Source organism: Pteropus medius, unplaced genomic scaffold (genome assembly GCF_902729225.1).
Source record: "Pteropus medius unplaced genomic scaffold, Ma_sr-lr_union100, whole genome shotgun sequence".
NCBI lineage: Eukaryota > Metazoa > Chordata > Mammalia > Chiroptera > Pteropodidae > Pteropus > Pteropus medius.
Genome location: NW_024347855.1, coordinates 1,193,794 through 1,206,649, shown reverse-complemented (window position 1 = coordinate 1,206,649; position 12,856 = coordinate 1,193,794). Strand labels below are relative to the sequence as shown.

The following is a 12,856-nucleotide window of genomic DNA, read 5'->3' as shown; positions in this document are numbered from 1 at the left end:
ATCATGGGATCCAGAAATGAAGGGATCATGAGAAAGGTGGAAGGAATTCTAAGACATTGGTAGACAGAAGCCTGAGGGAAAGAACAGGCAACAAGCTTAGTAAGTCATCAAGTCATGTTCTGGATTGGGGCAGGATATCAAGGGGTTACCAAGAGGTGTCTCCAGAGGAAAAGAAGGAACTACAAATACTGACGTGATTACTCACATTGAGATGAGTTTAACAGTTTTGTCTGAGTTGATAGTGGTAAGTACATGGAAAACTAAGAAAATAAAGAAGGGAAGCACTTGGTGACCTTCAAGAGAAAAAAAAAAGTTGTATAAGAAAGACACGTAGTCAAAGCACATAACACAATGCAATGGTAGCATATAGTAAACACACCAATATTTACTCAATCATAATGACATGACATTATTAATAAACAGAATATTGATTTAATGAATAAATTTACTTGTGGTAAAACTCTAAGGAGATAGGTGGTGGGGGTGTAGGAATAGAAAAGAAGTAAATACTTCATCTTTTCTAGTAGGAAATCAATTGATGCTTTCTAAAACTTTAAAAATTACATTATAAGCACATTATTTAGAAATATGGAAGCAATAAAGGAGAAAAAAAGCAAAGAGTTATAAGTGATTGCCTCTGCAGAAAAGGATTTGGAGTTGAGAGGTGGATGTCTGGTTATTATCATTAGCCAGCTAATTATATTTGATTTTAAAGCTATGCAAATGCATGTTTTTGGTTAAAGCACATTTTTTTTTCATATAAACAAAGTTTTTATTGTAATTCAGAAAATAAACTTTCAGTGCACCTCTGCAGGATTACATAGAAGAAAACCAACAATTCTCTCTTTCTTCTTCCATTTCCAATAGGAATGCTGTTTCTGATTGATCCACATACTATGCAGCAGCCTCGCAAAGTCAAGAGCTGAACCAAGGTTTGAGGACACTCTCCAGACAGCCCTGAACATCTGGATGTGCTGGCCAGAGGTATGCTGGTTTTGCTCTGGGCAGTGGCCCTTAACCAGGGTTTCAGCCTTTCAAAGATGCACATGTCTAGGCTTTTTCCATACATATCCAAAGCAAGTTCTGCCTTGATGGATACTGTGAAAGTTTAAGCCTAGTTGGCCAAGTTGAGTGATGACGTAAAGGTCACAGTAGAAGTGACCCAGTGTGACAGTGGTGGTAAAAGGGACATGCATTAAGGCTGTGAGGCGGGGGAGGGCTCTGGCTTATCTCTGCAACATGAAAACTCTGTGGAACTTCAGAGGGGGAGTGTGGGTTTTTTAGTGTCCCTGTCACTGGATGCAGAAGTGAGGGATTAAGACTGTATATCCACTGGAGGGGACATGTAGAGAGGAGAGAAAGTTAACACTTGCTGAGCATCTAGTATGCATCAAATCACACAAATGGTAACATTTAGCGATGTCCTCTCTGCTCCTGGATGCTGACTGTGCACATCTGATCGTCTCCCCTATGGTGAAGGAACCAACTACTTCTCATATTCCTATGTCTTTCACCTTAAAAGCACTGGCCCTGTCCAATCATGGCTGTTTGGTATGTGAGGAAGCTGGGCCTAAGGGAATGGGGTGCTGGGGCGAATCTCTCCTTCAGTGAGCCAAAACCCCAGCACCTTCATCCTAGGTGCTTTTCAGCCCCAACCCAACCTCTCAGTGCCTCTCATGGGGCAATAGGAGAGTTCTCCAGAACTCTATCTTGCCAACTGAAACTCTATAACCACTAAACACTAACTCTCCACCCCACCTCTAGAAAACTACTCTTCTTCTTGCCTCTATGAATGTGACTCTTCTAGGGACCTCATATCAGTAGAATCATACAGTACTTGTCCTATTTTGCCTTCCTTATTTTACTCAGCATAATGTCTTCAAAACCATTAAAATTTAAATACATTTTCTGCCTCTTTGATTAGAATTAGATCATTTCCAGTTAAAACTGATAAAATATTCTTATAAATTATGATAAATAAGTGACATTTTAAGGGAAATCATTTTATCTTCCTGTTTATTAAAACAAAAGGACAAAAGAAAGCATTTTCCTAGTTTTCTAAAAAGTGTCCATAAATAGAACATGTAGTAAAGTGATGTTATGTAATGTCAATGTGACTTGCAGGAGCAAAGATGCAAATTACCTGGAAAAATGTTAATGACTGATTGTCCAACACCTCTTTTGGATACCCTATGATTTTATGTACTTTGTTGGGAGAAGCAATATTTTAAAGTTTCTGTTCAAATAAATGAAAACAACAAATTGCTTTTATGATGTTATTGGTAATTTTAAGCACCTCAGAACTTAGGTTTTTTTCCCCTAAAAGAAAACTGGAATTAAAATAACTGATCTCTTTAGAGGAAAAAAAGGGGGGGGGCAGGGAAGGGAGTATAAGAAATAAGGAAAGAGAAAAGAATTCTTAGTATATTTTCCTTTCATTTATACTCACTGAAAAATAACAGAGAAAATTGCAAACCGGAAAGCAAAATTAATCCTCATTAGACTCCTCTGGGGACAAGCGACCCCATTGCATGATCACCCATTGTCAGGACAGAAATGGGTTCTTCATGTTGGTGCGATGAACACCTCATTGAGGAGGAAAAGGACCTGGACACTGTAATCATCCTGAGACTCACTCTCGAACTATCTGAACACCTGAAGGAAGACATGTTAAAAGGAAAAAGGCTCAGAGTGACAAAGGAGGGAAAAAAAATCTAAAAGATGCGGAATCAAAGAATGCATGGTTTCTCAGGACGAGTGTCAAAATGGCAAATATGAGATCTTCTGCCAATCAGACCTATGCATGGCCTGGAATCAAATGACTTGGTGATAGGTTTCACTGTAGAGCTCACACCAGCATCATCTGGAAGATTAAATCTTGCTAATTGTGACTGCCACTCATGCTATTCACATATTTCGGATTAAGAATGATGATGAAATATAATTTACTCCATTTTTTTGACAGCTGTGTAATGACCAAATTAAACTAGTCTTTCAAAAGTAACTCAGTAGTACTGCCCAACAAACTCCTCCTAGGTGTGGAGAGACAACATTTCATCATCGCATTCCAAGACAAATGGACTGACGGAGCATGGTGGAGCAAGATACCCTCAGTGACATTTTAAACCAAAGAACTCGCTCCCACAGCATTCCTACAGTGTTATAGGTATCCATTCAGGATTGACTGCTTTGGCTGTATGCTTTACCTCTTTGCATGTGCTCAAACTTTATGTCCTCCCTTTATGATGCCAAAGTAATGTTTACTGGTTGAAATAGTAGTTTAGGTACCTTTAAGTCTTTCACCACTTATTGAGCGAGTATTATGTAAAAGGGGCTGTGTTCTACGCCCTAGAGAGTAAAAAGGAATCAATAATCGAGGTCATCTTCAACAAGTTCGCATTTAAGTGGGTAGACAGATGAGTGGATCTTGAACTTGCCACATCTGGGAGCTTTTAAAATACACCAATGCTTGGATTTCACTTTAGATTAATTGAATAAAAATATCTGGGCTAGAGGTAGGGATCCCGGGGAATTGCTATTTAAAGAAAGATCTCCCTGGGTGATTTTAATTGACAATCAGGATTTAGAAATAATGTTTTGGACAAATAATTAAGTGACACTAAGTGATGCCATTAAGCATGCTAAGGGAGGGAGTAACTACAACAGAGAGGGAACTGAGAAAGATGTAGGGGAAGACGACATTCCAGTGTGACTACAAAAGATGAGTGGGATTTTGTGAGACAAACAAGGGGTGGGGTAAAAGATTCTAGACAAAAGGGATGAGGGAGGTGAGAAGGTAGCCCGTGGGAGTTTCTGCCATTAAAGAATTCTAGAACCAATCCTTGGAAAGATGGCACCAAAATAATTCTGGACCTGCAGAAACAGTGACCTAAGAGAGGTGTACAAAATGTTCCATCAGCTTGGAGGAGAAAGACTGCTTACCTGAGGAAGCCAAGACCCTTAATGTATGGTACTTGCTCTTTCTCCTACCTGAAAATGAAACATGTTAATAACTCACACTTTCCTGTTCTATGTTTTTAGTAGTCAGTTTTAGCTTCAGGTTGGTCATTTGAGGGCCCAGTAACAATAATTGTTTTGAACTGTCTCTATAAGAAGGCTCCACTTTTTGGCCCTCTTTTATTTCCAAAAATGCTTTTTTACTTAGAAGTCAATGAATCCAAGATTCCTGGTTTCCATCCTAGTGCTCTCCAAGGAGATGCGGAGGAGTGGAGAGCAAGTGTTTATGAGTCTGTGTACAGGTGTGGGTGTGGGTGCAGCCTGAGCATCCAGCTTTAGACCCACAATTTGATTTAAGTTTTGGGGTTTGCAGCCTACCTGTTGCTTCCTCCTCATTCATCACATCAGTTTACCGTGGTGAAGAAGCCATACTATTAGTGGGTAAGGGGTAGATCCTGATGACACAAAGCTGGTTAAGATCATTCCATTCTCCTTAGACATTTACTAGTCAAGGATTTGCACTTAACTCAGGCCTAAGCCAATCATCTGATAGCATGCTATCACTCTAGTGATTGGTCAGAAATGGGCACAAGACTTAGCTGATCCAACTAGAGTGAAGATTCTCTTTTCCTTTGGATATGAATGAAGAAACATGTAGACGCTGGAGTTTCCTGCATCCATTGCACTTTGAATTTACTGCGATACTGCCAATGTGCTCCAATGTTGCACCAACACATTCCATTATTGTTTAAGTCTGTCTGTGGTAGATTGTTTCCAAAGGTGATGGCTCACAAGTTCTCTCATCCCTTTATATACAAGGCCCTCCTCCCACCAAGAAGTTAAATCTATTCTGCCCCTTTACTCTTGAATCTAGGCTGGCATTAGACTTACTTTACCCAATAGAATGTGTCAGAAGTGTTGTTCTGGGTCTTCCAAGCCCAGGCTTTTAGAGGTCATATCATGTCTACTTTGACCCTCGAGGGCTCCAGCTATCATATAAAGCAGTTCCGGCTGCTAGACCACTAAATGATGAGAAACCATATGAAGAGAGAAGCCAACTTGCTCCCAGTTTCCCAGCCACCCAGATGAGACACTAGACATGTAACTGAAGCCATCTGAACCTTTCAGGCCCGGCTGAGCCCCTAAAAGAATGCAGATGCATGAACAATCCCAGCCAACACCAGGTGGAGCAGAAGAACCATTCCATCAAACCACAGAGTACTGAGAAATAAGAACGCCTGTTGTTTAAGCTCCCCAGTTTGTGGCAGTTTGTTATAAAGAAATAAGTAACTGTTTCACAGGGTAAGTTGGATTTTCTGTTACTTTAATGAAGAGTCTTAACAGGTTTGTTTCCATAGGTTTAGTTAAGATGCTGTCAGCTACTAGTAACAAAAAAACCCAACTCTAAAAGGATATTTATTATATCTCATGATATGAAATTTCATGTTAGGGCAGCAGCAGGATTGGTTAATGGCCCAATGGTATGATTAGGGACCCACGTTCTTGCCATCTTTCCATGTTGTCATCTCTAAAGTAAGAATGTTTCTCAGGTTATCTCCTGTCATGGATGTAAGAAGGCTGCAAAGTGCCAGACATCATATCCAGACACAACATCCAGCAGGAAACAAGGAGCGTTTCCTCTATATGCACATTTTTAAGAGTGAGGAAACTTTTTCCGACAGCAGGATTCATTGGCTTAAACTTGTTTTAAACCAGTTATGAGAGAAAAATGGAGTTATCATGTATTGGCTTACATGAACCAGTTTATCACGGCTATGTAGAGAGTGGATACCTGGACCAAGGTGGGTTTCTACCATCAGGGGGAAAAAGGGCATGGTTGCTGCACTAGCAACTATGGTGTCTACTACATGTGAAATTCACATTTACCATTGAATGAAACAGACACTCCTGAAAGACATGCAGCCCTTATTCAACGGCCTTGTGTAATCTGCTTTTGCCTTCTCATCCCGCATCCAAATGTCAGTTCGCAAGGTAGAAGGCTAGTCAAAATCTGGCTCTAGCAAGTTAGGGTCCTGGCAGGAAGCAGAAGACATTCTTAGGAGATTTGGAAGAGAGGGTAATGAAGGGACCATTTATTTCAGTGCAGTCATGATCTGACAACACATCAAAGGGTGCTGTTACCCAGGGACCAGCAACAGTGGGAGGCAGACACCACTGCCAGGCCTTAAGAGGCATCGTGGAGAGAACTGTAGCTCCTAGAGCTTGATGTGAGTTGATACAATGGATAAGGAAGCTGGACAAGAACTGTCAGTCACAGAGGGACACAGATACTGCCAGGCCCAGGGTGTGGCCTGGATGGAGAGAAGGGAGGAGATAACCTGGCCTCTCTCCTTGGTCTCCGGTCTGCAGCTGGTGCCCTTTTTGGTGAAGATTCACTGATGTTGGCCATTGACCGTTGGGCACAGTGAAGGCAGAAAGTAGATTTGGATAGAAAGTGGAGAATCAGTGGGTTAGATGACCCAAAACTGGGGCATTTGACTGAAGAAAGGTAGTTCAGAATCTAGATAGTTGAGTCACTATTACCATTCACTATTACTCATTTTTATGTCTAATCTAAAAAGTGTCCAATACAACTTCTCTTCCACAGCTAGTCAGGGGAACGTTCACATTCAATTGCATTCCTGCCAGGGTCGGGAGCAGTGCTCCTGACAGGCTCCTAAAGGTGTTGTTCTGCCTCTCTGGTTTCACAAGTGATGACCAGTGACCGCAAAGAGGAAGATGGAAACAAAGTATATCAATTAATTCAAGGCAGACTGTGTAGTTAGAGAAGAGATAGTTTGTTTCACTGTTAGGAAAACAGAAACATTCCCTGGGATTGATTTGAAATTGTAGTGTCTGCGCGATGGAGCAGTTCCGTGTGGTTCAGAGATAACAGCACCAAGTGCGTGCCTCCGGGGACCCAGAGGCCAGGAGAGCCTGGAGCTCCTTCCTCCTGGCCCGGCTTGGCCTCCTGGCGGCCGGCCCAGGCGGCGCTGGGGGCGGAGGCAGAAGCTGGACCGGCCCGACCGGGAGAGGGCTGCCGGCTGGGGCTGCCGGCTGGTGTAACAGGTTCTAAGGCTGATTCCAACCTCTCACCCCCGCTGGATTCCAAGTGTCTGCGACTGTTACAGCTCTGGAGACCTAGGGCAGGAGGCTAGGACTAGAGAACTGGCGGGTTTTAGAAAGGAGCACGGATTCCTGTTGGGAGACCCCGTGCTTACCTTCGCTCCAGCGCAGAAAAGCTGCGCGACCCTGGGCAGCTACCTGAGGCACATCTCTAGCCTGTCTCAATCTGCAAAGCAGGAGGGGCCACGCGTGGGGGCTGGACTTGGACCGGAGCGCGACTCCGGCCCGGGTTAGAGGATCTCTAGTCCAACCAGCCCCCTCGATCTCGTGCTCGCCTTCGGGCCTTCAGGGGAGAGAGAGAAGTTTCGGGTCGGAGTGCGAGAGGGGCCCGGTACGCCGGCCGAGGGAGGCTTCCGCAGGGCACACAGTCCCCGCGCCCTGGCCGCCAGTGCAGCGCGCACCGTCCCAGTCACCCCCGCCCCAGGTCAGGAGCACGGAGTCCGCCCCGGAGGCGGAAGCAACAGGGAGTCGTCTCCACCTGCGGACCTCCGCCCTCCGCCCCAGGGTTCTCTCCTCATCCCGGCTCTACCGGCAGGGACCGGCAAAGGGAGGGAGGGCCCGGGCGCGCGCGTGCATAAGTGTGCGAGGGCGAGTGTGCCGGGGCGGGGGCCGCGGGCTGCGGGGCGCATGCTCACACGCGCTCGTGACGTGCGCGCCGGGACCGGCGGCCGGAGGCAGAACCGAGAGGGGTGGCTGGCAGAGGACCCGAAAGGAGCGAGGAGGAGAGCAGAAGAGAGGAGCAGAGCAGAGGAGCAGAGCAGAGGAGCAGAGCAGAGGAGCAGAGCAGCTGCAGGATCCGTCCGGGCTGCCGCGCTTTCAGCCCGCAGCCCCACCACCTTCAGCCGCCGGGGCGCGCGGCCACCGCCGCCGAGCGGCCACCACCTAGCCGGCCGCCGCGGGCCGGGCCGGGCATGAGCGCTGAGGGGCCGCGGCCACCCCCCGCACCGCCCGGTGCGCCCAGGCCGTGACCGGGGCGGGGGCGCGCGGCCACACTCGGGCCCGGGCCCATGGGCGCGCTGAGCCGGGCGCGGAGGCGCTGAGCGCTGGCGGGCGCGGCCGGAGGAGCCATGGACTGCAGCCTCGTGCGGACCCTCGTGCAGAGATACGTGAGTGCTGCCCGCTGGGGGAACTGGGGACCGGGAGGGGACGGGCCCTAGGGACCAGACACTGCCGCCCCCGATTCTACTGCTACGGCCAGCACGGGGTCCCTGAGGGCTTGTGCGGCCTCGTGACGCTGGCTGCCTGCCGGGGGACGAGCAGGACTCAGGAGGACCTGCAGAGTTTGCAACCCTGGGTTTCCAACGGATCCGGCGCTCCCACACTCGGCCCCGGCCCGGGCGACCACCTGCTCCGGGTCCAGAGCCGCTTGCCTGCCTGGAGTCCTGGCTGTGATGGAGCTGTCCTGGCAGAGACCTTCCTTAGGTTACACGCAGGGCCCACGTCTGGCAAGGGTGGTCAGGTTTGGCCTCCTGTCACTTCTGCACGAGGATTAGGAGATGGGGAGTGTTAACACTTCCATAGAAAAAGGCGGTGTTTTTGCTTGTTTGTCACACCACTGGGGGATTTAGAAGTGAAGTTTAGAATTCTTTTTTCCTGAAAGTAACCAATCGTATCAGAGGCCCGGGGTGTTCTGAAGTTCCTCTGGAATCTACCTTCATTGGTGACCTGGTCTTGGAGGGAAAAGTTGGTTTTGTTTTACGTCAGACCGAGGGGAAGCTGTGTGGTAGTAATCGCTGGCACTGGGCATAAAGGAAGGGCAGGGGGGGGAGGCAGTGTAACAGAAAAAAGAAAAACTATCCGGAGAGAACACTGTGTTTTCCTACCCACTACCTTGCTCGAGTTCATTGTTTACTCTCAATGGCGGCTGACTGGCCCCCAAAGCTGCCGACTTCGTTGAAATCTCTACAAGGTTTGAGAAGTCCAGGGTACTGAGGTTTGAGACTGGAAGAGGGCGTTATTAAGCGAATTAGCTTTTTTTCTGGTATAGGAATTACCTTAGGCAGTCTTTCATATTTATGAGCTTTCTTTGAGAAGGAGACCTTGGCAGAAGATGAAAGTTTTTCTTTTATCCAATGGGAACGCTAAACCGAGGCTTTTTCTCCTGAGTCTATTCACTAACCAGAAGACTCGGGAAAGAGTCCAGGTAACCTGTGTGCACCTTCTGTAGTTGCTCCTTAGGGAGGTCAGTCTTAGTTACCTTTATAGGTGGAGAGAACTTCTCTCTCTGATTCTGGTAAGGTGTAGGGAAAAGCTTAGCATACAAAGGCTCCCCTTATTCCTCAAAGTCCATATTATATCGTGAGTGGTAAACATCAGGTGACACCTTTGTTTTTTTCTCAGTAATAGGTTCTAGAAAATCCACTTACAGTAACTGTAGGTAACCAGATTTATAAGAGAAATGCTTTATTGGGCAGGGACGTTCTTTTCTCAGCCGCATCACCCAGGAGGTATTTTCTTTCCTGTTTCCTCAAAGGGAAAATGGGAAAAGTAAGAGTGGAACTAGAATTTACTTAAAGTGTGCACAGCTATTTTTTAATTTCCCATCTCTTCCAACTCTAACATCTTGCAATAGAAAGGAAGGTTGAATTGTGAGAAATAATGCGCAGTCTGTCTCCTCGAGAGATGAAGGGTGGAAGGGCCATCTATCTTCCAGTGGCCAGGGATCACTGCCTGATGAGTCTGACCTTCTTACTGGTTCCCGACTTCTTTATCCTGTGAGTGGGGCAGACATACGTCCAATTCTTGTTCTGTCTTTTAGTTTCTTACTTCCTCCAGGCCTTCAGCTGTTTTATGTTATATCGATCTATATAAATTTCAATGTAGTTTACTTTTTGAAATTCCCTTTTGTTATGTTACTAAATTTGTGACATAAAATTTTCTCTCAAATCTAAGTAGTAAATATTCTTTAATGAACTTTCTCACCATATGCATTTTTGATAATGTCCCTGGACTGCAAATTATGAGATACTTTTATTATTTCCATTTTTCTCATTCCACGTCTTTTTTTTTTTTTCAGTCTGATCATTTGGCTACTTTGTCATATTCACATACAAACTCATTCATTTCTATGCGATTAAACTCATGTATGTGCTGTTACACTAATTTGACTTTTTCCAGAAATAGTCATCATCTGCTTTCTTATAATTTGGTTATCTTTCAATACGTAGGGCCAAATTATATTTCTTTTTGCTAGAGGAAAAAAAAATCTGGGATTGACTATTCATATCTCTGCAGTTTTCATATATGACTTATTTTATAAACATGAGTAAATGGCTTAAACCCTGTTCCCTTCTAGTGTTCACATAGTCAGAATTTCTAGGACAAACAAAACTTTTCGACTCCTTCTGATGCATGAGGTTTGCCAAAAGATGAAGATGTCCTTGGAAAACATTGTTATAGGTATTTTATTCTGAGTTAATTCTAGAAAGATAGAATAGACAAATGGATGAGACAGTTCTGTTCCAGGATAGGCCATAGATACTCCAAAGCATGTATTACTGGTTGTTTGGATGTTCAGATTGATATAGCCATGTAGAGATATTTTGTATTTATAAATGGCACAGTTCTTATATACCAGGAAGCAGTTTAATCTACTTTTTAAATAAGTTTTTAACAAAGTGAATAAAGAGCTAGTGTCATCTGATTTTTAGAGATGTGAGGTTGGAAACCTAGGTTCAGGTAGTTTAAATTCTGAGAGAAACCAGTGTGTAGCTTCATGGGTTACCTGTAGATTCTATGGGCAAGGTTACAGTGTAACCTTGGGCAGATTGCTTCTTTTTCTCTGCTCAGTTTTCTCATCTGAGAATAATAGGAGTATCCATTTCATAGAGTTATCGTGAGCATTAAATGAGTTACTACAGATCAGGAGCTAAGAATGGTGCCTGGCTCCGAGGAAATGCTCAGTGAATTTATCATTACTAGCTGTTAACATAATTTTGTCCCTGGGTTGGTTGGCAAGGAGAGAGTGAGCAGTTCTGTTGGTTAGTCAGTACCAGCAGGCAGGAGCCCAGGTTTGCAGTGGAGAGGTAAACTGGCTCTTGAGCAGGGTATAAGGCTCAGATAGGATTTGGCAAACTTAAAACAAGGTGTGCTAAAATACTAAAGACCAAACAAAAAGTCTATAGGCCACATTTGCCCATAAAATTTATTTATGACTAAGCATCCCAGGCCAGGATAACCTCCTTGGCCCAACACTGCCTCTCTTCCCTCTCTTCCATGCTTCACATTTAGAAGATTTGACTTTAAAGTTCTGTAGTTCAAGAGCTTAATTTTGTTCTCTGTATTTGTTTTCAATACTTCAGCCTGGATATTGTTTACTAGTTTTGTCCTGCTGCTTGTCAAAGTTGCTACTTGTTTCTATCTTATAAATTTTTGCTTTCTAGGGTATTTCTTACATTTTAAGAGCAAACTTCTGAAAAATCTAAAGGTTTTCCTGGCTGAAAGTAGATTGTTTTTGAAATAGATTGGTTACATTAGAATTTTCTTCATAAGAGAAAAATAAACATTATTGGTCCCTGGAGAACTTCAAGTATAGCTATATACAAAGTTTAACCATTTTTACATATGCACACGTGTCTGCTTTTTTTTATTTTGTATCACCAAATGGCTTGTGAGGTGAATGTCAGTGTTCACCTGTGAGGTTGCCTATTCTAAAAGACAGATGTACTTGTTTGACTTGGCTGTACTACTTTGTTTTAAAAACTTAAAAAGCCGTGTAATTTTGGAGTTGCCTTTCCTTATCCAGCTTCAGATGATACGGTGGGACCTTTCTGTTGTTCAGCTCCTGTAGTCTACACCAAAGGACCACTAAACTAAGCCACTTTAACCACAAAGGCCTTTACGTATTTGAAATAGGTGACCTTTAGGCATATTATCCAAGACTAATAGGTGGTCTGGCTCTGGCATTGTGGAGCAAGGCTGCGGTATGGCCTTGTAAAGCGTTAACTCACGAGCTTACCAAGCCTGATACCTGTCTTCAACTGGACATTTTAAAGCAGTCTGCCTAGATGTATAATTTAACCTTGATGTTCTAGTTATTAAGTTAAATTCCTTCCATTCTTTCGATCCCTATTTAATGTCTGCTTATGAGGAGCAAATGATCTTGAGAAGCTTTTATTTCATGCCAGAGGGTAAATTTAATAACACGGGGGAAAAGGAATTTATATTATTGGGCTTTGCTATAGTGAGTTAAATTTCTAGGGATGAGAACGCTGTCCTCAGTTTACAATTGGTTAAAACTGCATTAAATTCACTGATGAACATACCTAGCTGCTTAGGAGCTTAGTAGTCCTCTGTTTACAAATGTGCTGGGCTCTGAAACCTAAATACAAGTTGTTTCTCGTTGCTGGGACCATATGTTTCAATAGAAACAGGGTTGATAAAAGATGGTTAGATCCCCAAGCCCCAGACTTATAAATGCTTTTTTAAATCAAGTTAAATGTAGGCAGAAATGCTATTTATTTGGGATAAAAATCAATGAAAAGCAATTTTTATAGCATTAGAAATTCAACAACATTGAACAGGGACACAGTGTTTTTGGTTTCACTTGGACACTGGTATCTGAGGAAAACAAAATAAATTGTGGAACTCAAAGTTCAGCGTCAGAACCTAGCAGGCTTGGGTTCAGACCTTGATTATGAAACCTTGGGCAAACTGGCTGATGTCTTCATACCTGGTTTCCTCATCTTGAAATGGAAGTGTGTTTAATGTACCTCCCTGAGGGGTCACTGTGAGAATTGTAGGGGACACAGTGTTTGCATAGGTAGGTAGGTGC

The 12,856-nt window shown here is 44.1% G+C and overlaps 1 protein-coding gene across 1 annotated transcript in view; it reads left to right on the top strand.

Moving 5' to 3' along the window:
* The first annotated feature begins 7,329 nt into the window (after nt 1-7,329).
* ATP11A (ATPase phospholipid transporting 11A) overlaps nt 7,330-12,856 on the top strand; it is a 140,599-nt gene continuing 135,072 nt past the window's right edge. Inside the window, exon 1 of the mRNA XM_039878801.1 lies at nt 7,330-8,189. Coding sequence (XP_039734735.1) covers nt 8,151-8,189 — 39 coding nt within the window. The 5' untranslated portion in view covers nt 7,330-8,150. The remainder of the gene's footprint in view (nt 8,190-12,856) is intronic.